The sequence below is a fragment of the Chiloscyllium plagiosum genome, unplaced genomic scaffold (genome assembly GCF_037043375.1).
Source record: "Chiloscyllium plagiosum isolate Xiang-an unplaced genomic scaffold, Cpla_swu_hap1 HiC_scaffold_25, whole genome shotgun sequence".
Taxonomy (NCBI): domain Eukaryota; kingdom Metazoa; phylum Chordata; class Chondrichthyes; order Orectolobiformes; family Hemiscylliidae; genus Chiloscyllium; species Chiloscyllium plagiosum.
In genome coordinates this window covers 55,333,445-55,360,384 of record NW_028270163.1, presented here as the reverse complement: position 1 = coordinate 55,360,384, position 26,940 = coordinate 55,333,445, and the positions used below count along the sequence as shown (strand labels likewise).

The 26,940-nt window shown below is 40.7% G+C and overlaps 1 protein-coding gene across 1 annotated transcript in view; it reads right to left on the bottom strand.

The window, feature by feature from the left end:
• Positions 1–26,940, bottom strand: part of LOC122562358 (sodium/iodide cotransporter-like) — a 131,662-nt gene that overhangs the window by 44,259 nt on the left and 60,463 nt on the right. The window contains 3 exon segments of the mRNA XM_088000808.1: positions 3,670–3,799; positions 20,867–21,007; positions 22,720–22,874. Of these exon segments, the coding sequence (XP_087856934.1) occupies positions 3,670–3,799; positions 20,867–21,007; positions 22,720–22,874 (426 nt within the window).

Below are 26,940 nucleotides of genomic sequence, written 5' to 3'. Positions count from 1 at the left end.
TACCATACTTCAATAGTAGAAAAAATCAATATTTGTGGATATGGTGCTAATTAAGTGGGTTGCTTTGTTCTGGATGGTGACAAGCTTCTTAAATGATAATGGTGCTGCACTCATCCAAGCATTCTAGATCTGTACCTGACAGAGTCAGGGGAGTCAAAAAGTGAATTATTTGCTAGTTCTTCCAAGAATAGGCACAGCCAAATTGGACCAAAGGTTTTCTTTATGTTTTGTATCAGAATGTGAGCATTGAATCAGGAATAAAACATTTAAATGCAAAGTGAACTTTCTAGACTGTTAGAATAACAGAGATTTCAAGATATCAAACAGCAAAGAAATGAATCGTTAAGAAGTGCATTATCACTTTAATTATCAATGGTGACTTTTGTCTTCATAAAGCAAGGATATGCTACATAAAGTCAGCACATGGTAACTGAAGCACTGGGTTGATTTAAAGTGAAAAACAGGTTCTCTAAGACATACAAAACTAGAATTTACATTCATTATACAGATCTTGGAACACTGTGAACACAGTCTCTCCTGATTGTGATCTTGTGGTATAAATTTGAGAATAAGAGTGCACACTTCCTGCCTGCCTTATTATGCATATAAAAAAATAGACGCCATACAGACACATTTTATAGGCCAATGATTCTACAATTGTCTAGGAACATAGACATGGTTAGGAGTTACAGAAATAGCTGAGCACAATGTAATGATAAAGTTGGTGATGGGCAGTTAATGGTGGTTTCTTCTTTTTCTCTTGTGGGATGTGGCCATTGCAGGCTGAGCCACCATATATTGCCCATCCCTTGTTGTCCTTGAGAAGGTGGTGGTGAGCTGTCTTCTTGAAATGCTACAGTCCATGTGCCCTTGGGGAGGGTTTCCAGAATTTTGGCCATCAACAGTGAAGGAACAATGATATATTTCCAAGTTGGGATGGTGGGTGGTTTGGAGGGGAACTTGCAAGACTGGTGTTCTCATTTATTTGCTGCCCTTGTCCTTCTAGATGGAAGTGGTTGTGGGTTTAGGAAATGTTGTCTAAAAGTCTTTGGTAAATTTCCACAGTGCATCTTGTAGATAGTACACACTGCTGTTACTGAGCAGTGGTGGTGGCAAGAGTGAAGATTTGTGAATGTGATGCCAATCAAGCTTGCTACTTTGCCCTGGATGGTATTAAGCTTCTTGATGGTTGTTGGTGCTGTACCCATCCACGAAAATGGCAAGTATTCCATTACACTCCTGACTTGTGGCTTACAGATAGTTTTCAGACTTTGGGGAAATCAGGAGGTGAGCTACTCACCACAGTATTCCTAGACTCTGACCTGCTCTTGTAGCCATTATATTTATATGATAAGTCCAGTTGAATTACTGGTCAACAGTAACCCCAAGGATGTTGATAGTGAGGGATTCAGTGATGGTAACATCATTGTATGTCAAAAGGTGGTCGTTAGATTGCTCTTATTGGAGATTGTTATAGTCTGGCACGTGTGGCATGAATATTACTTGCCACTTGTAAGCCCAAGCCTGGATTTTATCCAGATCTTGTTGCATTTGAAAATAGACTGCTTCAGTATCTAAGGAAACACTTTATGCACTCATCAACAAACATCCCCACTTCTGACCTCATGCTGGAGGGAAGTACATTGATGAATCAGCTAAAGATGGTTGGGCCTAGGATACTACCCTAACGAACTGCTACAGAGATCTCCTGCAGCTGACATGACCTCCAGCAACCACATCCTTCTTATGTGTCATGTATGACTGCAACTAGCAGAGAGTTTGCCCCTTCATTTCCATTGCTTCCAGTTTTGTTAAGGCTCCTTGATGCCACTCGGTCAAATGAGGCCTTCATATCAAAGGCTGTCACTCCGACCTTACCTGTGGAATTCACCATTTTTGCTAATGTTTGAACCAAAATTGTAATGAGATTAGGAGCTGAGTGGTCCAGGCAGAACCCAAAGTGGCTGTCACTGAGCAGGTTATTGCTGAGCAGGTAGTGCTTGATAGCACTGTCGATTACAACCTCTATCGGGTCGGTAATTGACCGGGTTGACTTTTTGTCCCTTTTTTTATTTATGTACAGAACATACCTGTCAATTTTCCAAATTGTTAGGTGTTTGCCTGTGTTGTAAATATACTGGAAGAGCTTGTCTAGAGGAGTGGAGCCCCCTATATCCCTCCCCCCCAGCCCAATTAATTCCAGGATAGGAAGTTTAATAGATGGTCATTACACGCTTATGCCAATTGTGAACCTTAAGTGGGATCAGGGCCTCAACGAAGAGCCGCTGGTTAGTTAATGGTAGAAAATGATTTGCCATGTGGAAAGTCTGAAAAGCAAACCCCATGGGGTTACTAGTGAGCCTTCAGGAGGATGTCCTCAGCGGTTGATCAAAATACCTATTATAAGATGACTCCTGCACTTATTGCCAAACCCCTCCAAACTCCTGAGCAATGTATGGTTGCCATATTTTGATTGGTCAATAAATGAGGGGGAGAGGGTTTCCGCCCTTGAGGTCCTTGATCCCAGGGGCAGCCTGGGGCCATCCAGTTAGGTGCCTGATGATTGACATTTATTCAGCTGGCCTTCCTGAAAATTATAGAGTCATACATCATGGAAACACAACCTTCAATCCAACTAGTCCACAGTAGCCATGTTCCCAAACTAAACTAGTCCCATTTGTCTGTATGTGGTCCATATCCCCCTAAACCTTTTCTATTCATGTACTTATCCAAATATCTTTTAAATGTTATAACCGTACCTGCATCCACCATTTCCTCTGGCAGTTCATTCCACACATGAACCACTCCCTGTGTAAAAACATTAATCCATATGTTCTTTTAAAATGTTCTCCTCTCACCTTAAAAATATCCCCTCTAATTTTGAACTCCCCACCCTAGGGAAAAGACCCTTGTTATTTACCCTATCTGTGCCTCTAATAATTTTATAAACCTCTACAAGGTCTCCCCTCAACCTCCTACGCTCCAGTGAAAGAAGTCCCAGCTTATCCAGCCTATTCTTATAACTCAAACCCTTATTCCTGGCAACATCCTGGTATATCTCTTCTGAAACCTTTCCAATTTAATAATATTCTTCCTACAGCAGGGCAACCAAAACTGCATGCAGTAGTCAAGAAGAGACCCCACCAATGTCCTGTATAACCTCAACATGATGTCCCAAATCCTATATTTAAAGGTCTGAGCAATGAAGGCCTTGCTGACCTGTGACACACATTTTAAAGAATTATATACCTGAACATTGGTGACATGAGCTCTTGCTAACACTCCAACCAGAAGATGTGGACTTAATCACCTTCTTTAAATTCTACCGAATATCTCCTTCATTTTACAAGGTGCAATATTATCTGGTCAGATATTTAGCCAATAGCACTTTGCAATGCACATTGCAATGCACCAAATAAATGCAATGATTGTCATGAAGTAGCTGTTGCACCCAAAGATGGTGAACAATGTCAGGACATCAAAGGAAATATGTGTGGCCAGGACCATGAAAGAGCCCTGGGAAAAGTGAGTAGTGTGTTGCAGGTTATAACATTTAAAATTGACTTCTTTTTATTGAGAACATGATTGGGAATAGGTTTCCTTTATGTAAGCATCATAAAGTACAGTGCATGCTATAACAAATTAATTTCATAAAATATCTTCACTTACCTGGCCAGAGTTGCTAACTCTATTCGCCTTTATTGGATCACAGTTTCCATAAACAGCATACATAACTAAACCACACAGGCAGGATAATGTCAGTAGAATACATGTACCAATCAAGTTCAGGATTAAAGCTCTGTTAAAACCAAAGTTATGTGTCAGTTAAACACAAAACAAGATCTCTTACAACCCATAATATTAATCAGAAATGAAGAATTTGCATTTATATGTCCTAAAGATGTCTCAATGTGCTTAAGTACCAGCAATTTCTTTTGAAATGAGGTCATTGTGTAGGAAAACATAGCATCCTAAAACTAAAACAACAAAGTTACAAGTTCATCATCTTGTATAGGCACATGGATGATAGTGAAATGAAGGGTATGTAGGTTAGCTTGATCTTAGAGTAGGATAAAAGGTCAGCACAACATCAAGGGCTGAAGGGCATGTACTGTGCTGTACTGTTCTATGTTCTATGTAAACAAGACATGATTAGTTGTGCTTGTTTGACAAATTTCTCCATCTTAGCAAAATGTGGCATCAGTTTCACAGAATAGCTTACTGAGCCCGGTTATCCTCTGTTTCTTTAATAACTTTCCCTCTGGGAGGTTGGGAATGTTCACTGAAGATTGGACAATTCAGTTCAATTTGTAATTCCTTAGAAAATGAAAATAGTTCTTCCCCCAAGGCAGCATGATCTAGAAAAGGTGCAGGTTTGGGTGGATGAATGGCAAATAACATTAATACCAACACATGTATGAGGCACTGAACATCTCAAACAAATAACTCTTGACCATTAAAAGGGATTATGCTAATGCCACCAAGGATAACATGAGAGGCCGATATTTACCAGAAACTCAATTGGACTATTCAATTAAGTGCAATTGGTGCTTTAGTAGCTTAAAGGCAATGTATTTTTTGGCATGACTCACCGACCGATTCATAGAGTCATAGAGATGTACAGCACAGAAACAGACCCTTCGGTCCAACTCGTCCATGCCGACCAGATTTCCCACGCCAATCAATTCCCACATGCCGGCACGAGGCCCATATCCCTCCAAACCCTTCTTAGTTATATACCCATCCAGATGCCTTTTAAATGTTGCAATCGTATTAGCCTCCACCACTTCCTCTGGAAGCTCATTCCACACACGCACCATCCTCTACATGAAAATATTGCCCCTGAGGTGTCTTTTATATCTTTCCCCTCTCACCCTAAACCTATGCCCTCTAGTTCTGGACTTCCCCACCCCAGGGAAAAGACCTTGTCTATTTATCCCATCCATGCCCCTCATGATTTTATAAACCTCTATAAGGTCACCCTTCAGCCTCCGACACTGCAGGGAAAACAGCCCTAGCCTATTCAACCTCTCCCTATAGCTCAAATCCTCCAACCCTGGCAACATCCTTGTAAATCTTTTCTGAACCCTTTCAAGTTTCACAACATCTTTCTGATAGGAAGGAGACAAGAATTATACGCAATATTCCAACAGTGGCCTAACCAATGTCCTGTATAGCAGTGACATTACCTCCCAACTCCTGTACTCAATACTTTGACCAATAAAGGAAAGCATACCAAACACCTTCTTCACTATCCTATCTATCTGGGACTCCACTTTCAAAGAGCTATGAACCTGCACTCCAAGGTCTCTTTGTTCAGCAACACTCCCTAGAACCTTATCAAGTCCTGCTAAAATTTGCTTTTCTTAAATGTAGCACCTCACATTTATCTAAATTAAACTCCATCTGCCACTTCTCAGCCCATTGACCCATCTGATCAAAATCCCATTGTAATCTGAGGTAATATTCTCAGTTACCTCCAATTTTGGTGTCATCTGCAAACTTACTAACTATATCTCTTATGCTCACATCCAAATCATTTATATAAATGACTAGAAGTAGTGGACCCAGCACCGATCCTTGTGGCACTCCACTGGTCACAGGCCTCCAGTCTGAAAAACAACCCTCCACCACCACCCTCTGTCTTCTACCTTTGAGCCAGTTCTGTATCCAAATGGCTAGTTCTCCCTGAATTCCATGAGTTCTAACCTTGCTCCGATCAGGGGAACCCTGTCAAACGCCTTATGTGGTCAATAATGACTATGATGCTGTGAAAAGGTTTGGCCAGTTTTATGTGTTTTACTATGCTAAAGACACAATATAAGCATAAGTAATTCAAGGGAATGAAGCATTTTGGCCATCTACAATGTGCAAGGAAGCATTTTAATATCAGCCAGAACAATTAAGCAATTTGCTTGAAAGGCAGCAGGTCCATCAACTTCACTGCTAGCATCATGAATTTACAATGGCTACATGCAGCAGTATGCATCATATATGCGGCGCACGGTGGCACAGTGGTTAGCACTGCTGCCTTACAGCGCCAGAGACCTGGGTTCAATTCCCGACTCAGGCGACTGACTGTGTGGAGTTTGCACATTCTCCCCGTGTCTGCGTGGGTTTCCTCCGGGTGCTCCGGTTTCCTCCCACAGTCCAAAGATGTGCAGGTCAGGTGAATTGGCCATGCTAAATTGACCGTAGTGTTAGGTAAGGGGTAAATGTAGGGGTATGGGTGGGTTGCGCTTCGGCGGGGCGGTGTGGACTTGTTGGGCCGAAGGGCCTGTTTCCACACTGTAAGTAATCTAATCTAATCTAATCTAATAAAATGTATTGTAGCAAGCCATTAAGAATGCTTCTCTAGGACCTACTAACGTACAATCCCTGCCACCAAGATGGAGAAGGGCAGATGCTCATAGGGTCACCACTATGTCTACTGCTGCATGCAACAGCCCCTGCCAGGAGGGTTGCTATCATGATATGCCATATATACATATCTCTTGTACAATTTTCAGCAATCCATTTAGCTCATCTTGCAACCAGGCTATGATAGCTTCGGCCAATTCCTTTTTCTGCTATTTTCCTGTCAAAGAAATCACTAGCTTTTTAGTTGTGGCCAAATATGACAGTTCCTTCTCTGGATGTCCCTTTTTAAAATGAGTTATGCTTTTACAATTTCAGACTCCTCTTCCTTTTGTCTTATGGTCTGTATATGAAATTTTTAGCCTACATCTCAGTATTCATAACACAAAGGCCTCCATTTCCTTCCATTGATAGAAAACAGATAGGGCTGGCCATTCGGCCTATCAAGCCTGCTCAGCTATTCAATATGATCATAGCTGACCACCCTATTCAGTACCTTGTTCCCACTTTCTCCCTATACCCCTTACTTACGGTCCAAGTTTCTGACGCACAGAGAAAAGTGGATCTTTTCAAGTAGTACCTTATGAGGCTTTTCCAAAGTGCAAGTTTTGAAATTTCTTGTTTACACATTCTTCATCTTCATAAAATTATTTCTAGCTATTTGTATTGTTCTTCTGATGGCTGAATCATATCAGCCATCTCCATAGGGTCCAACAAGACCCCACCACCAAGAACATCTTCCCCTCCCGAACACTCTTTGCCTTCCACAAGGACCATTCCTTTCTTCACTCCTTGGTTCATGCCACTGCCCACCAACCCTGACAACTTCCTCCACCCCACCCTAGTACCTTCCCCTGCAACTGTAAAAGATGCAAAACCTGTCAGAACACCACCCCTCTCATCTCCATCCAGTGCCCCAACAATGAAATAGAGGTTCAACTACTTCTCCTCCAATGTAATCTACACATCCAATGTTCCTGATGTGGTCTTCTCTACATCAGGAAGACCTAACATAAACTAAGTGAACGTTTCGTCGAGCATCTCAGCCGCATCAGTAAGGGCGAGCCTTGACTGCCCATTTCAATTTGACTTCCCAATCCCTCTCAGACCTGTCCATCCTCGGCTACCTCCATTGCACAGTGAATCAGACTGCAAATTGGAGGACAACACTTTATCGTCCGCTTGGGCAGCCTACAGCCTGGAGGACTGAACATTGAGTTCTCCAATTTCAAGTAACCTTTCCACCCATCCCCGACTCCCTTTCCAGCCCTGCCTCCTCCCTTCCATTCCACCTATTGACCCTTCCAACCAGTCACCAACCAGATTCATTCCTCCTATCAACCAACCAGGTCATACCCACCACTTGTATTCACCTGTCACTACCTCACCATTCTGCCCCCTTCCCACTCATAACCCTTCCCGCCCCTCTTTATCTGCAGCTCCCCCTATCCCCACATCCATTCCTGAAGAAGGGCTATACTTGAAACATCGACTTCTCTTCCTCCTGCCTTGTTGTGTTTTTCCATCCTCCTGCTTGTCCACTTTGAATTCCAGCATCTGAACGTTCTTAATCTCTCTCCACTGGGGCAGCAGAGTGACTCAGTGGTTAGTACGGCTGCCTCACACAGCTACGGACATGTTTGATTCCAACCTTGGCAACTGGCTGTGTGAATTTGCTTGTTTACGTGGGTTTCCTCTGCATTCCTCCCACAGCCCAAAGATGTCCCACTTATATGGATTGGCCACGCTAAATTGCCAAGTGTCCAGGGATATGCAGGCGAGGTGGATTTGGCATGGAAAATACAGTGTTATAGGAATGGGGTAGGTCTGGGTGGGATGCTCTTTGGAGAGTCGGCACGGACTCAATGGACTAAATGACAGCTTCCCGACTGTAGGAATTCTATAGTCTCCTGTTAACATTTGTCCTAAACAGACAAACCTATCTCTGTTCCACTGTGACACCATCCACTTCAATCTTCACTCTAGTTTCTTCTGATATATTCCTTCTATAATTATTTTTATCCTTTTTATTTACTTATGAATCCATATTTTAAGCTTTTGGATTTTAATTGATCTACAATATTTTTAGGATCTCTTCTGATTATGCAAATAGCACCGTGTTATCAGCATTTTGCAAATTGTAATATTCGCGCCTCTGATTTCTACCTCTGAAAGTACATTTTCTTGTCTGAATATTTGTTCTGTGTACAAGTTGAATAACTTTGGTGGCAAATCACAGCTTTGTTGTAGTCCTTTTTTAATTTGAAACATGTCTGTTTGACTTTGAACCTGATGCTCGCGATTTGATCTCAGTATAGGGTCTGGATAAATCTCACATCTTTACTGTTCTTGTCATATTTCAACAAACTTGTATTAACTTTTACTGATAAAGATGATTCAATGTGTTTTCATAATCAATGATGCATTTGTAAATATTCTTGTTACTTATAGATATTTATCAGAAATTGTTCTTAGGCTAAGTATTCCCTATTTTGTTCCTACTCCAGATCTAAATTCAGACTGCATATCACCAATTTTTTCTTCAAACTTTAGTATTATGGTTATGGTAATGTATTATTGTTTTCAAGATCACTTTAATGAGGCAACCTATTACATGAATAGTTCTAAAATGATTGCACTCCATTACTTTACGTTTTTTAGTTTACTGAACAAAAGAAGAATGTCTCAAATAACTTATCCTATGGTCTATATTTAATCACACATTTTCATCATCACTTCTAATTCTGGTTCTCCAAGGGCTTTTAGATTTTCAGTTTTACTTCTTCAATGGCAGGAGATTTCCCTGTACTTTCTTACATCTTAGATTGTACTGTTTGGTCCAATGTTTGTTAATTTTTCTTGAGGGCTCCCTTGATTTGGACTATTATATAATTTACAAATATTCTGTGCATCTTTTTGCTATTGCCTCCTTTTCAAACGATATTTGACTATCCTAATCTTTTATGGACTCCCCATCTGCTGTTAATGTAGTGATTGCAAAGGTCAGCTAGGTGGCCCTCAGAGAATATTAGTCACTGGGGTTAATGTGGTCAAATTGGGGATTCCTGGTTGATAGATATAAACAGGAGTGTCAGAGGTCCTGTTCACTCTGAGAGCTGGCTCTGAGGAAGCTGAACCAGTGTCAAGTACAATGCATGTGTAAAGAAAGGGTGACTTGGTTTTAGGATACTGACCCCTATGGAGTTTTTTTCAGCTATCCCTGGCTTTCTTCTTCCCAAATATTTCACCTTTTGGTGCATAACTCATTTGTGATTTCTTTCCAGCTCCAAAACTTCACACGCATCTTATTGGACTATTACTCTTTAACTGTCAATATGTGTTATTTATTTTAGTTTCAATTTCATCACTCTTAGGTTTCTTTCTTTTAATTCCTCTTTCTAAACTCATTCCTAGTGTCTCATCTATCACCACTCTTCGTCTCTATTTTCCATTTTGGTAAGATATCTTGAGCAGCATATTGTACTGTCTCTTTCACAAGTTTCAATTCGCTTTCTATTGATGTTCAGCTTACTCATTCCTAAGTCATAGGTCCAGATGTTGTAACCGAAAAATAATATAGCAAAGTATCCTGATAGGTGTGCACTGGGATCCTTCAGAGATCCTGATACAATGACCACTGGAGATTGCCTGGAAAATTTAAACTTCCAATATGGTGTCTGGAATTCTGGATCTTCAAATGACTAAGGCAAAGATTTTGAAAGCTTTCAACTTATTTGGATACTTACCCAGGAAACATCAGAGGGACTAAGCTCTACTCCATCTCCTGGATAACTGTATAACTGAATAATCATTATTCCCCGTTTCACTAACGCCCCCCCCCCGCCTTCATTTTGATTGCCTAGTCCCCTGTCAGGCATCCAACACCATCCAACTTGGACAATTAACTCCGTGGCTCCACTCTAATTTCCTGTTCCAGTCTAATAGTCACCTACTTGTCACCCTACACTTACCATATCCACTGACCCTACCCAGCCACATTTCACCCCACTTTTCACTAGAAATCACGAAATAACACTGAGCTTAAAATAAATTTAAAAACTAATTAAATTTTCATATTCAATGTTTTAAGAAATTAAACAAATCTGACATTTAATGTTATTGACTAATTATAAAACGGTTAAGAATCAGAAACAATGTAATAACATGCTATGCAATATCTCAAAAGTGGAATGGAAGTTTCATCCAAAATTAGTTTGCAGTTTAAATCCCTATTCTATTTTCTGCTGCCTTGAAAGGGTAGTCACAGGTCTTCTGGTGTCATGATAATATGTGACTTTGTTCTCCTGTGCTGTGCTGAGGCCTCTGTAGCTTTCTATAATGGAAGCTCTCGGGAAAAGACAGCATGAGAAGTTTGGTCTGAAAATAATACTGGCAGGTATGTGGGTACGTTTTTCTCTAACTGACATTGGTCAGAAGTTTCTAACGTTACCTGTAATATCTGAACCATGCATATGTCTTGGTTCATTTTAACAGCGAATGCTGTTATGGACCAGGTCAGACCTCCTCAAAACACTTCAAGAAAGTAGCCCAGACTCTAACTTTGCTAGTTGTTTTAAACAAATATTCCAGTAGTGATGCAGCTGGGCAAACCACTTAGTTTTGAATAAAACAGAATTTATTTACAAGATTACCGAATGAAACACAAACTGAAGAAAACAGAATGCAGGGTAACTTAACCTATCTGAAGACTCAACAGGTCATCCCAACTTAATGATGCTGTTGCAAATACTTGCAACAATTCCCATAAACACCCCTTGGCACAAAAGGTAAAATCAAACACAGAGTCTTACTGGAGAGAAGTCAGAGAGAAGGAGGGCCAGCATGGAGCTGCTTCTTGTGGGTCCTGCAGCTTCACAACTGCCTGACTGCTTTCAATGAATAGCCGGACTGCCATACACCAAACTAAACCAGAGAAAAGCTGAGCTGGGAGAACTGGCTACTCCCCTTTCATTGTACAAGTGTTTTCTTTAAAACTTAAAAGCCTTTTTTCCTGAGGCAGTGTCTGTTAGCTATAATCAAACTGGTCCTAAAACCCACCCAAACCCAGACTTTTTGGAGTGTGTATCTTTTACAACCTCTCCAGAAAAACAAACCAAGGACAAGATAACCTTGTTAATGGAGTAGCACTGTCACAATGCCTCGGTTTTCAATCTTTAACACATTGAGGTTTATATGGTTGCAAATAATTTTCTTTCAGTATTTACAGTTTCACTTTATTTTTCGATTGGAATTATCACCAGAACTTGTTATGGAGCAGAAGGAAGCCATTCAGCCTATTTTTTCTGCATTGGCTGTCTGAGCATTTTGACTTGGTGCCAAACTCTTGTCTCTTTTCCATTATCCTGAATTGAATGCCTCAATTTAACCTGCCTCCATCATACTTATAGGCAGTGCAGTAAAAATCCAGGCTGCTTGTTTTGTGAATACAGTTATATCCATACTGGTACGTAAATGAATATTCTTTATACTACAGTCATGTACAGAATGGAAACAGATCCTTTGGTCCAACTTGTTCATGCCAACCAGATAAATTAATCTAATCCCACTTGCCAGCATGTGATTCGTAACCCTCTAAACCGATCCTATTCATCTACCCATCCAGATGTCTTCTAAAGGTTGACTTGCAGGTGGAATCCGTGGTTAAGAAAGCAAATGTAATAAGAACAAAGAACAAAGAAAATTTACAGCCTAAGAACAGGCCCTTCAGCCCTCCAAGCCTGAGTCGATCCAAGTCTACTGCCTAAATCTGCCATCCAATTCCTAAGCATCTGTATCCCTCTGCTCCGAAATTTGAGTTTGAGTTGTAATTTATCTCAAGAGGGTTAGAATGTAAAAGCAGTAATATGTTACTGAGACTTTATAAAGCTCTTGTTAGGCCCCAATTAGAACATCGTGTCCAGTTTTGGGCCCCACAGGAAGGACATACTGATACTAAAGCGTGTTCAGCTGAGATTGACAAGGATGATCCCTGGAATGGTTGGCCTAACATATGATGAATGGCTGAGGATCCTGGGATTGTATTCATTAGAGTTTAAAAGATTGAGGGGAGATCCAATAGAAACTTAGAGATAATTCATGGCTTAGAAAGGGTGGACACTGGGAAATTGTTTCCGTCAGGCGGGGTTACTAGGACCCATGGGCACAGCCTTAGAACTAGAGGGGTCAGTTTAGAATGGAAATTAGGAGACATTTCTTCAGCCAGAGAGTGGTGGGCCTGTGGAATTCATTGCCACAGCACGGGGTGGAGGCCAGGACGTTAAATGTCTTCAAGGCAGAGATTGATAAATTCTTAATCTCGCAAGGAATTAAGAATGTGGGCAAGTGGCGTTGAAATGCCCATCAGCCATGATTGAATGGTGGAGTGGATTCTATGGGCCAAATGGCCTTACTTCCACTCCTATGTCGTATGGTCTTATGGTCTTCAATGTTGCAATTGTATCAACCTCCACCACTTCCTCTGACAGTTCATTCCATGCACACACCACCTCTGGGTGAATATGTTGACCTTTAGGTCCCTTTTAAATCTTTCCTTTGTTACCTTAAACTTATGCCCTCTAGTTTCGGACTCCCCTACCCAGCAGCAAAGTCCTTGGCTATTCACCTTATCCATGCTCCCATGATCTTATAAACGTCTATATTTCAAAAACATTGTTTTATCATCACATAATATAATAATATTAAAATATATACAAATCATCTGAACTATGTATACAATCTTCTTTTTGGTTGCTTAAAAGAAATCATTTGCCACCATTAGGTTATTTTCTTCACAGAAATCATGTCAGTTTCTTTCACTTTTTTTCCTCGATTCATGGCGGTATTGACCAATATGTGTTCATAGTGTTCCTTCACCAATTTTAGTGTAGAATTGTACAAAACAATTATTACATTGTGATTTAACTTGATCATAACACTTCAGGATATCACCATATCATGCCTCTATTTCCAGTTCACTGTGATCTCTTGTTGGGACCCAAATTTGTACTAAATCTAGATCAAAAGGTTTTCCTTTGATCTTAATTGTTGTTTTCTTATCATTATCACCTCTCTCCTCAATTATCTTGAACTGATATAACATATCTGATGTTTTCTTGATTCCCATTCCATTATTACATTGCTCACATTCAGAAAAGCAAACAGGCACTTAATTCTAACCATTTTACTTTTCAAGTCCTAGTAAGTCAATACAATAGACTTCAGCCATTCAAAAATGAACAAAGACTGGGGACAACAGAGCAGATAGAAGATCTTACTGAGTTACTGTATAATGCTCAGGAGACAGAGACCAGGGAAGTATGTGACATACCTGAGATTATGATCAAGATATGGTAAATAGTGACAAACTAATAAAGATGACCCAAACTCACAAGAGAGATCAGCCCATTACACTCAGTAGAAGAGATACTTCTTGAGAATAGGAAGGCGGAATATCAGGAATTCATATCCGGTACACACTGTATGGTGAACAGTCAGATGCCTACGGAACAGAAAAAGGCCCTTCAGCCATTGAAGCTGTGGTGGTCACAAACAGCCACCTAACTATTCTAACTCCACTTTCCAGCACTTGGCCCATAGCCTTCTATGCCTTGGCATCGTAAGTTTACATGTAAATACTTTTTAAAATGTTGAGGGTTTCTGCTTGTACCACCCTTACAGGCAATGAGTTCCTGATTCCCAACATCCTGTGAATGGAAAACAAATTTCCTCAAATCCCTCCGAACTTTCTACTTAACATGAACCTTATCCTGAATCTATGATCCCTCTATCAAGGGAAGAAGTTCCTTCGGTCCAACTTGCTGTGCCAACCAGGTATCCCAACCCACTAAATGCCATCTGCCAGCACCCGGCTCATATCCCTCCAAACCCTTCCTATTCATATACCCCTCCAGATGCCTGTTAAATGTTGCAATTGTACTAGCCTCCACCACTTTCTCTGGCAGCTCATTCCATACACGTACCACCCTCTGTGTGAAAACATTGCCCCTTAGGTCTCTTTCATATCTTTCTCCTCTCACTCTAAACCTATGCCCTCTAGTTCTGGATTCCTCCAACTCAGGGAAAAGATTTTGTCTATTTACCTTACCAATGCCCCTCATGATCTTATAAACCTCTATAAAGGTCAAGCCTCAGTCTCCGACTCCAGGGAAAACAGCCCCAATCGATTCAACCTTTCCCTATAGCTCAAATCCTCCAACCCTGGCAACATCCTTGTAAATCTTTTCTGAACTCTTTCAAGTTTCACAACATCTTTCCGATAGAAAGGAGACCAGATTTGCATGCAATATTCCAAAACAGGCATAAACAATGTCCTGCACTGCCACAACATGACCTCCCAATTCCTGTACTCAATACTCTGACCAATAATGGAAAACATACCAAACACCTTCTTTATATCCTATCTACCTGCGACTCCACTGGCAAGGAGCAATGAACCTGCACCCCAAAATCTCTTTGTTGAGCAACACTCCCTAGGACCTTACCATTAAGTGTATAAGTCCTGCTAAGAGTTGCTTTCCCAAAATGCAGACCTCGCATTTATCTGAATTAAACTCCATCTGCCACTTCTCAGCCCATTGGCCCATCTGATCAAGATCCTGTTTTAATCTGAGGTAACCCTCTTCGCTGTCCACTACACCTCCATATTTGGTGTCATCTGCAAACTTACTAACTATACCTCTTATGCTCACATTCAAATCATTTATATAAATGATGAAAAGTAGTGGACCCAGCACCGATCCTTGTGGCACTCCACTGGTCACAGGCCTCCAGTCTGAAAAACAATCCTCCACCACCACCCTCTGTCTTCTACCTTTGAGCCAGTTCTGTACCCAATTGGCTAGTTCTCCCTGTATTCCATGAGATCTAACCTTGCTAATCAGTCTCCCATGGGGAACCTTGTCGAATGCATTACTGAAGTCCATATAGATCACATCTACAGCTCTGCCCTCATCAATTTTCTTTGTTACTTCTTCAAAAAACTCAATCAAGTTTGTGAGACATGATTTCCCATGCACAAAGCCAAGTTGACTATCCCTAATCAGTCCTTGCCTTTCCAAATACATGTACCTCCTGTCCCTCAGGATTCCCTCCAACAACTTGCCCACACCCGACGGCAGGCTCACTGGTCTATAGTTCCCTGTGTTCCTCATAATTTTATACCTCTCAACTATGTTCCCCCTCAGTCTCCTCTGCTCTAAATAAAACAATCCTAGTCAATTCAATCACTCCAGGCTAGGTTGACAATTCTTGGCAGCTCGCAGCGAATGGTAGTAAACGAAGCTGCATATTAATGTACCTAATAAATAAGATTGTGAACAAGCAATTTTCTCCTTCAATAAGCAACTCACTGGTGCTTGCGAAAATTTTGACTCAGTGCCCAAAATGTAGGTTGCTTCCAACATTGTGATAAGCCTCATTGAAATTCTTGCATGATTTTGTCACATTCTTTTCCATCGTTTATGTAGTTCAGGTCTTGATAAAGGTTTCACCCAATAGATTAGAACATAGAACACAGAACATTACAGCGCAGCACAGACCCTTCGGGCCTTGATGTTGCACCGATCTGTGGATCCAATCTGAAGCCCATCTATCCTACACAATTCAATTTTCATCCATATGTTTATCCAATGACCATTTAAATGTCCTTAAAGTTGGCAAGTCTATTACTGATGCAGGCAGTGTGTGCCACCCCCCCGACTACTCTGTAAGGAAAGAAACTGCCTCTGACATCTGTCCTATAGCCTTAAATTGAGGGGTGATAGCCATGTCCCCTCGTGTTGGCCATCACCATTCAAGGAAAAAGTCTATCACTGTCCACCCTATCTAACCCTCTGGTAATCTTATATGTCTCAATTACTTCATCTCTCAACTTTCTTCTCCCTAACGAAAACAGCCTCAAGTCCCTCAGCCTTTCCTCATAAGATCTTACTTCCATATCAGGCAACTCGTAAATTTCCTCTGAACATTTCCAAAGCTTCCACATCCTTCGTATAATGCAGTGACCAGAACTGCATACAATTCTCCAAGTGCGGCTGCACCAGAGATTTATACAGCTGTAGCATGGCCTCGTGGTTCCAAAACTCAATCGCTCTATGAATAAAAGCTAACACACTGTATGCCTTCTTAACAACCCTGTCAACCTGGGTGTCAACTTTCAGGGATGTATGTACATGGACACCGAGATCTCTCAGCTCATCTACACTACCAAGAACCTTACCATTAGCCCAGTACTCTTTATTCCTGTTGTTCCTTCCAAAGTGAATCACCTCACACTTTTTGCATTAAACTCCTTTTGCCACCTCTCAGCCCAGCTCTGCAGCTTATCTGTGTCCCTCTGTAACCTGCAACATCTTTCAGCACTGAGCACAACTCCATCGACCTTAGTGTCATCCGCAGATTTACTAACCCACCCTTCTATGCCCTCATCCAGGTCATTTATAAAAATGACAAACAGCAGTGGCCCCAAAACAGATCCTTGCGGTACACCACTAGTAACTGAACTCCAGGATGAATATTTCCCATCAACCACCACCCTCTGTCTTCTCTTCTCTTAGCTAGCCAATTTCTGATCCAAACTGCTAAATCACCCTCAATCCCATGCCTCCATATTTTGTGCATTAGCCTACTGTGGGGAACTTTGTCAAACGCCTTTCTGAAATCTGTGTACACCATCAATCGCTTTACCCTCATTCACCTGTTTGATCACCTTCTCAAAGAACTCAATAAGGTTTGTGAGGCATAACCTACACTTCACAATACCCTAATTAACTTATTCCTCTCTAGATGATTACAAATCCTATCTCTTATAACCTTTTCAAACACTTTACCCACAACCGAAGTAAGGCACACTGGTCTATAATTACCAGTTCTGTCTGTACTCCCCTTCGTGAACAAGGGGACAACATTTCCTATTCTCCAGTCTTCTGCTACTATTCCTGTAAACAAAGGCTCTGCAATCTCCTCCCTGGCTTCCCAGAGAATTCTAGGATTAAATCCCATCCAGCCCAGGGACTAATCTATTTTCATACTTTCCCAGATTTGCTAACACCTCCCCCTTGCGAACGTCAATCCAGTCTAGTCTAGTAGCCTGATCTCAGTATTCTCAACATTATTTTTGTCAGTATTCACACTGGAAAAAGATATTCATTTAGTGCTTCCCCTATCTCCTCTGACTCCATGCACAACTTTCCACTACTATCCTTGATTGGCCCTAATCTTTCTCTAGTCATTCTTTTCTTCCTGATATATCAATAGAAAGCTTTAGGGTTTTCCTTGATCCTACATGCCAACAACTTGTTATGTCCCCTCGGCTCTTCTTAACTCTCTCTTTAGGTATTTCCTGGCTAACTCGTAACTCTCAAGCATCCTAACTGAGCCTTCACATCTCATCCTAACATAAGACTTCTTTTTCCTCTTGACAAGAGATTCAACTTCTTTAGTAAACTACGGCTCCCTCGCTCGACCACTTCCTCCCTGCCTGACAGGTACATGCTTATCAAGGACACGCAGTAGCTGTTCCTTGAATAAGCTCCACATTTCAATTGTGCCCATCCCCTGCAGTTTCCTTCCCCATCCTATGCATCCTAAATCTTGCCTAATCACATCATAATTGCCTTTCCCCCTGCTATAACTCTTGCCCTGCAGTATATGCCTATCCTTTTTCATTGCTAAAGTAAACATAATCGAATTGTGGTCACTATCACCAAAGTGCTCACCAATCTCCAAATCTAACACGTGGCCAGGTTCATTACCCAGTACCACATCCAATGTGCCCTCGCCCCTTGTTAGCTTATCTACGTACTGTATCTGGAACCTATTCTGCACGCATTGGACAAAAACTGACCCATCTAATGTATTCTATATATAGTATTTTCAGTCAATATTTGAAAACTTAAAGTCCCCCATAACCACTAGCCTGTTACTTTCACTCCTATCCAGAATTATCTTTGCTATCCTTTCCTCTCCATCTCTGGAGCTACTTGGAGGTTTATAGAAAACTCCCAACAGGTTGACCTCTGCTTTCCTGTTTCTAACCTCAGCCCATATTACCCTAGTAGACAAGTCCTCAAAGGTCCTTTCTGCTACCGTAACACTGTCCTTGACTAACAATGCCCCACCTCCCCCTCTTTTACCATCTACTCTGTTCTTACTGAACAGAGGTTACTGATCTGAAATGTTAAGACTCTGTCCAAGGAGAACTGTGGATCTATTTTCAGTCTTTGTTCAAACATGTAGAAAACAACTGAACTCTAATGGTTGGGCTAACTTGTGGCAAATAATAATTACACCACACAAATGCCAAACAATGACCATCTCCAGTGAGAGAGAATCTAACCATCACCCCTTGATTATCAATGGTGTTGCTATCGTTGAATCCCCCTCTATCAATATCCTGGTGTTATCACTAAGCAGAAACTGAACTGGGCTAGCCATATACACACACAATGGCTACAAGCGCAAGTCAGATGCTAGAATACTGCTCTCACCTCACCATTGATACTCAGTAGCAGCAGTGTGTATCATCTTCAAGCTGCACCACAAAAACTCACCAAAGCTCCTTTGACAGCACTTTCCAGACCCATGACCACCACCATCACTGGACTATCAATGGTGAACCCCAAGCCAATGTTTTTGAGGCATGGTTTCGAAACTCACCAATGGCAAGAGACTGAGTCGACTATGCAGCAGTTAGAACTACAATGATGAAAACTGGGGTATGTATGCAAATCAGCATCACTATGAAGCAGATTTGGAGGAACGTACAGCAGGTTAGCATCACTATAAAGTACACTGGAGGTGTGCCACAAGACAGCATCACTGAGAAGTAACTGGGAGGAATGTGTAATGAGTTAGCATCACTGAGAAGCAACTGGGAGTATTCAGCAAGTCAGAATTACTGTGAAACAGTAACAGCAAATAGGAGCCTGAGAACAGCCTGAGAAAACTAGGGACACCAGCTTCATAAACAGCAGTAGGGAGTGTGGGGTAAGCAGCATATCAAACAAACAATATGAAAGGGTGAGTGAGCAACTTCATAAAGAGAACAGACCTGGTTAAGAAGGGCAGCAATGGCAGGACATAAAACCTATAGCAGAAAATCCCTTCAATTTGCTTCCTCCTATAAGAGCAAAAGTGTGACATCAAAGGAAAATAAGTAGGTGATAAGTGTGTATTTCTTTTGTCTTTCGGTTGACCAATTGGTTTAAATCAGCAGATTTAATTACAGCCTTGGTGTAGTTAAGGAATTTAGTTTTAATATATTTAATAGGCTGAGGGGTGACCTTATAGAGGTTTACAAAATTATGAGGGGCATGGTTAGGATAAATAAAGTGTTTTCCGTGGGGTCGGGGAGTCCAGAACTAGAAGGCATAGGTTTAGGGTGAGAGGGGAAAGATATAAAAGACACCTAAGGGGCAACTTTTTCACGCAGAGGGTGGTACGTGTATGGAATGAGCTGCCAGAGGATGTGGTGATGGCTGGTACAATTGCAACATTTAAGAGGCATTTGGATGGGTATACGAATAGGAAGGGTTTGGAGGGATATGGGCCAGGTGCTGGCAGGTGGGACTAGATTGGGTTGGGATATCTGGTCGGCATGGACGGGTTGGACCGAAGGGTCTGTTTCCATGCTGTACATCTCTATGATTCTATAATAGCATAGAAATGGCTGGACAGAGAATATGTTGTAGCTGCGGCATATGGGAATTGTATGCAAATTATGTAAATGGGAATTTGTAAGAAGATAGATGGGTTAAATGGCACCAATAGAAATAAAGGAATATGACTTGACAGCTATTAAGCAGATTTGATTACACAGTGACCAAGATTGGGAACTCAATATTCAAGTGAGTTCAATGTTCCAGAAGAACAGTCAAAAGGAAAAGGAGGTGGAGTAGTTTTGGTGATGAGTCATGATGTATGCACAATAAATCGTGATGTGGAATCAGTTTGGGTAAAAACAAGGAATGGCGAGAGAAAGAAGTCATGGCTGAGAGTCATCTAAATACCTCAAAGGGTTGCCTTATTGAAGACAAAACAACAAACCAGGAAATAATTTACAGAGGTAAGAAAGGCATAAAATTGTCAAGGGTGAGTTTAATCTGTATACTAACAAGACAAATTAGATGGACAAGTTTGACAAGGAAGACAAATTGCATTAAGGATTGTTTCTTAGAACTAATCAGGAACAAGCTATTTTAATGTAGAAATTTAGAAATTATGATTGGGGAATAAAGACTGACCTTAACAATGGCACCCATCCCATGACAGAACAAACAAAACTCAGCAACAATCAGTATATCCAAAAAGTTTTAAAAATTCACACTGAATTTTAAAATTTGAATAAGGTTTGGGCCTCCCCAGTTCCTGTTCTACAGGTAAAATATTATGACCGGTATTGTTTACTTTTTCCATGAACATAGGGACAAAGAAGTATTCTTGTAATTTCTTACCTGAAAAAAACCTAATTTTATTTTATTTGTTAACTTACTTTTTTGCCTCTTTCTCACTTTTGCAGGCCAAGTATCTTTGCACCTGTGCTTGGTTACAACCATATATTGATATCCATCCAAATGTACCTCTAACGATAACAGACCAAAATGTGTATATTTTCCTTGGGTCAGGATCAAAACTAAAAGAAAATAATCCCCAGTTATTTCAAAGATGATTTCTTTATATCTTCTACTATGTATTTAAAGCTGTTGCAAAGACCACATCTTTTTATTTTTCTTTAGTCTTGATAGTAGTCTGAACCAGAAAAGGGACTGTTTTAAAACAATGGTCTGTGGAAGGAATTGTTATACTTTTCAAAAGTATATTATTCGAACTCATTGTAAGTTGTGTTTACACTGATGCTTTGTTTAAATCAGTTGGAGAAAAGAGATAAAATGGCACAGGATTCAGCTAGTAATAGACTGCTGATTGGTTTGTGCAAATGTGACCAGGCGTGGATTCTTAAAGTCTTCAACCTGACAACAGCTCTCTGGTTGGGCAAGTGAACAGCTTGGCTGTTTATATTAGAAGTGGAGAAGTTGCCAGCTCTCTCTCTGCTGTAAAGTACCTGAAGACTGATGAAAGGCAGTTAATTTCTCTCTCCGCTTTCTGTAAGCTGTTGCCTTTAACTAGCAGCTAAGATATTTTGTAAATTGTGTCCCAACTGCTCCGTGCCTCCTGTTAAGAAGTGCAAGAAGCTGGAGAGAGCAGAAAGTCTTGGAAAGAAAAAAGAACATCTCATTGAACCCTGTGAATTAGTGCCATTGAACTCTATTTACTGAGTTTTATTCCCCTCCACTTATAATATCATTTTGTTTGTTTGTATTAATCTACATGTACATCTGTACAGATTCTTACATAGGTTAGAGTTTTAAATAGTAAGGTTACACACTAGTTTTTTTTGTTGGCCTGTGGGTAGAACATTTTTATTTACAATAATTAGTAATTCTTGTTAAGTGTAGGAACCTGGTCAGTGTTTCCTGTTAACCAGAGTCTATCAGACAGGTAAATTTGGAATTTTGCTGTAAAAGCAACTTTGAGTTGATTTTTACTAACTTGTTGTGACCCTGGGAGTAGTAGAGCTTGAGAATCAGTGCACTTTCCCAAGTGGGTCATAACACCGAACAAAATACTACTTCTGATCCTACTTCTATTTTGTTCCACTTGTTTTGTCATTTTTCCCTTGACTTGGGTGTCCCTAGATAAGTGAAGTTTATTATTCCCATACTTCCTTCTTTTGACCATCCATTTAATTCACCCAGTTATGAAGATACGACCTGACTCGAATTCTATATTGGAACAAATAAAATTTTGCTTATTATTTAATCTAGTATAATTGATATTGAAGATTGCTAAATTTCAGAAGTACAGATGAACTTTTCACTTCCAATTTATGAGAAGTGAGATTACACTAAGAATGAAATTTAAATTCCAGCTTTCAGTTCAGGTGTCCATTTTAAATCTTGGCCAATCCATCAAGTCTATACACCCCGGGACACTGCACAACAATTTAGCATTCCAATCCACCTAACCAGCCCACTCTTGGACTGTGGGAGGAAATTCACACATGCAAAGGGAGACACTGCCAGTTATCCAAGGCTAGAATCAAACCTGAGTCCCTGGCATTGAGAGGCAGCAATGCAAACCACTGAACCACCATGCTGTCTTGTCCAATATTGTGCTCTGTTGACATCAAAATGCAAAATGTTTAGCCAATTTCATTCTTGATGGGGCAGCTAAGTTATTATTGAGGGTATGTACAAAAAGCTGACAACCAGATGTACAAGGAATACCTTAACTCTCTATTGGAAACATTCTTTCTTGCTATAACTGAAGGGAAAAAAAACTCACTCGAAAAGATTAGTCCGGCCACCGTCCTGTGCCAAGTTCCAAATCTTTCCAAAACTTCCAACGTGGATTGATCCCTTAATCAGCACAGCCAGAAGACCAATCACCATAATGCACAGCTGGAATACATCTGTCCAGACAACAGCTTTAATACCGCCCTGGGAAGAAATGACAAACAACAATGGATTTAACTCAGTGGCCAAGTGAGAGATGCTAATGTTGAAAGTGACTGCGCTGCGTGTCCTAATGGAAGTGTCAATCAAGTTAAATTCTCTCCTTTTTGATTCTCATTATTAGGAATACATAAACAGAATAGTCCACACAGCCCTTCAAGTTTCTTTTGCAATTCAATGACATCATGGTTGATCTCTATTCAAATTGCAGAGACCTTAGCTCATACTGCTTAACAGCCTTGAAATTAACAAAAACTTCATAGTTAATATTATTAGAATGTATTTTTGTGGGATGCAGTTCTACACTGTTGTGTGAAGATTTTATTAGTTTCTGTCCTGAATGGCTTGACTCTAATTTTAATATTATGTTTCTTTCTCCTAGACTTGCTCACTAGCAGAAGTTTTTAGCTACCCCTTAAATTCCTTTCAAAACTCTATAAGCATTGACCTCAAATCTCCAAAAGTAAAACAGACATTGTAGCAGTGAAGATCAGGGCCATGCGTCAGAGCTGGCCAGGAGTCTTGACACATTTGATTACCTGAGAACTGCCTGAGAAGTTTAAACTTCCAATGAGAATAACCAAACATTTTGATCCTTCTGTAAATAGCTCTAAATTTCAATTAGATTTAGAAAATTTGGACAATGTTGACTCATTATCTAAGCAGTTACTCAAGAAAAATAGGATAGATTAAAACCTACTCTTAACTTCTGGGCAATTATAAAATGCAACACTATTCCCCACCCTTCCCAACATACCCCTAACAACAGCCCCAGTGTCAAAACACCAACAGTCACCTGAACCCAAAGCACCCCAGATGTAAACCAATCATGATTTCTCCTCAATTTGGGCGAGTCTAACCACTTGACTCTCATGACAACTCCCATAACCACCCAAGCAGGAGGGATAAGACATTCATTAAAGGACACTAGAAATCATTTGATTTGATTGGATTTATTATTGTTTCACATACTGAGATGCAGTGAAAAGTATTGTTTTGTGTGCTAACGAGACAAATTGTACCTTACATAAGTTCATCAGGATAGTAGAACAGAATGCAGAATATAGTGTTACTGTGTCAGAGAAGGTGCAGAGAAAGATCAACTTTAATATATGAGACATGGACTTTTAGGACAACCGTCATGGTGACCATAATTTATTTGATTTTGAGTAACTAAATTTAATTTCTTGGTTTGATCAAATATTATTCTAGCAATGTGGTTGACTCTTAACAACACACTGAAATGACCTGACAGGCCTATTAGGTGTAAGCAAAGTTGCTTGAAAAGAAACTCAATAAGAATAACAGTCTGAATAGGCCAGCTGCTATTGACGTTGGCATGAAACATGACAAAGGAAAACCCTCCCAGTCAACAGTGTAAAGTCCTCCTGATTAACACCTGGGAACTTGTCAAAATTGGGAAGTATGTATTTAGCAACATCCTGACATAACAATGCATACAGAATCACACATTTCACTCAATATCTGAGGCACTTCTATCTGTGTCCCCAGATATACGAACCAGAGATGCAGGAACCCTGATGTACAGCTAACAGTGGAAAACTTCAATATTGACTTTAGATCCCATAAATTCTCATAGTATCAGGTCTATGATGGAAAGAGAAACCTCTTGCTCAATATTATCAACATCATTATTATTAATTATTACTTCTTTCACCTGAGTAAGTACATCTTCATGTTAAACACCACTTGGAAGATAGAGGACAGCAAGGACAATAATGGCATTCCAGCGAAGAGTCCACTCCCCTTGTCTTACAGGACTGAGTGAAAGAGAGCTGACAGAAAGGAGATACCAACATGACCTAATCCTCACAAACTAACTGTTATATGCATCTGTCCATGACTGTAGTGATAACAGCAACCACCACACAGTCCTTGTGGAGTACAACCACTGTGTTGTGTGACTCTACTATTGACTAGATTCCGATGATCTAATGGCACTGAGGGGTGATCAGCAACTGTGTTCTGACATATCCCTCTCTGTACTATCACCATAAAGCCAGGGAACGGACTCCTATTCAATAAGGAGTATAGCGGAGCATGCAACAACCAGCACTGGGTTATGTCTGAAAATGGGGTGCTAACCTGGTTAAGCTACAATGCAGGATTACACAGATACTTAACAGTAGAAACAATATATTATACAAAGTTTGTGCGAAGATTTGTAGCTCGGGTGCTCGTTGTTGTGGTTCTGTTCGCCGAACTGGAAGTTTTTGTTGCAAACGTTTCGTCCCCTGGCTAGGCGACATCATCAGTGCTTGGGAGCCTCCTGCGAAGCGCTTCTTTGATGTTTCCTCCGGTGTTTATAGTGGTCTGTCCCTGCCACTTCCGGTTGTCAGTTTCAGCTGTCCGCTTAAGTGGTTGGTATATTGGGTCCAGGTCGATGTGTTTGTTGATGGAGTTTGTGGATGAATGCCATGCCTCTAGGAATTCCCTGGCTGTTCTCTGTCTGGCTTGCCCTATGATAGTAGTGTTGTCCCAGTCGAATTCATGTTGCTTGTTGTCTGCGTGTGTGGCTACTAAGGATAGCTGGTCGTGTCGTTTCGTGGCTAGTTGATGTTCATGTATGCGGATTGTTAGCTGTCTTCCTGTTTGTCCTATACAGTGTTTTGTGCAGTCCTTGCATGGTATTTTGTACACTACATTTGTCTTGCTCATGTTGGGTATCAGGTCCTTCGTTCTGGTGAGTTGTTGTCTGAGCGTGGCTGTTGGTTTGTGTGCCGTTATGAGTCCTAGGGGTCGCAGTAGGGCCATAACACACTGCAGTCAATGTTTTGGGCATTCCTGATGAAGGGCTTATGTCTGAAACATCAATTCTCCTGCCCCTCAGATGCTGCCTACCCTGCTGTGTTTTTCCAGCACCACACTCTCAACACTAATTAGCACCACAGCAGGTTCCTTTCAATTATTAGCACAGCAATGGAAGGTGTAGTCAATAATGCCATCAAATGGCTATGGCTCAATCAGCTACTGATGTTTTGTCTGAAGCCATTGCTTTAGATAACTGAACCATTAAGTACTTAAAGGTTATTCTGGTCATGGCAGGGATGGTGGCGTACCATGACGACTTGTACATATCAGTGAAATGCTTGGCAGTCCTAGACAACCATAGTGAACCAAGTGTCTGCAGCCTGAGTGAAAAGGAATTTAGTACAAATAGGAACAATATAGCTAAGATAAGTCAACTGTTTTCTCCAGCCTTGAACAGGAACTGATGGTTGTGTTATCTATGTGGTACCTGGATATAGGCATTTCCTCACTGTTTGAAAACATTTTGGAGTGCAAGGGGGAGGATCCACTTGTCATGGTCCTCATAGGATACATAATTTAGTCAGTACTAGGAATGATGCGCTGCTGAATGTGTTTGAGGAGTTGGTGACAAGATTAAAATACAGAACTTCAAAACTCTTCATCACTGGATTGATACCTAAACCATGGAGCAAACTGGTACAGGGTCAAGCAAGTCAGAATTTAGTGACGGCTCTAAATGTGGTGTGGGAAGAAGGGGTTTAAATTCACAGAACATTGGCAATAAACACTGGCAGCAATCGGGGCCGTTTTATTAGGATGGACGCAACTCAAATACGGCTGGAAGCTGAGTCCTGGCAAATCATGTAACTAGGGCTACAGATATGGCTTTAAACAAGTTGTCCAGCCTATTGATGTGGGGTGGTGGAGGAAGAGGTTTGTGGGAGACGGTTTGAGTGAAGAAGGGAGATTAGAAAATTCAATGAATACAGTAGTGAAGGGGTTAAGGACAGGGAGGGGCAAAAAGTTTAACAGGAAACGTATATTGGCAAGTAAGGTCCATGCATGGAATAATAGTAAATAAAATATTAAAGGCTCTTTATCTGAATATGCAAAGTATCTTGAATACAATAATTGAAATAAATGCACAAATAGATATCAATTTTTAGATCTAATCATTATTACAGAGACATGGTTATCATTTGACTACGTTTGAAAATAAATATTCCAGGGCACTCAACATTTCAAAAAGACAGACCAAATGCAAAATGAGGAATGGTTG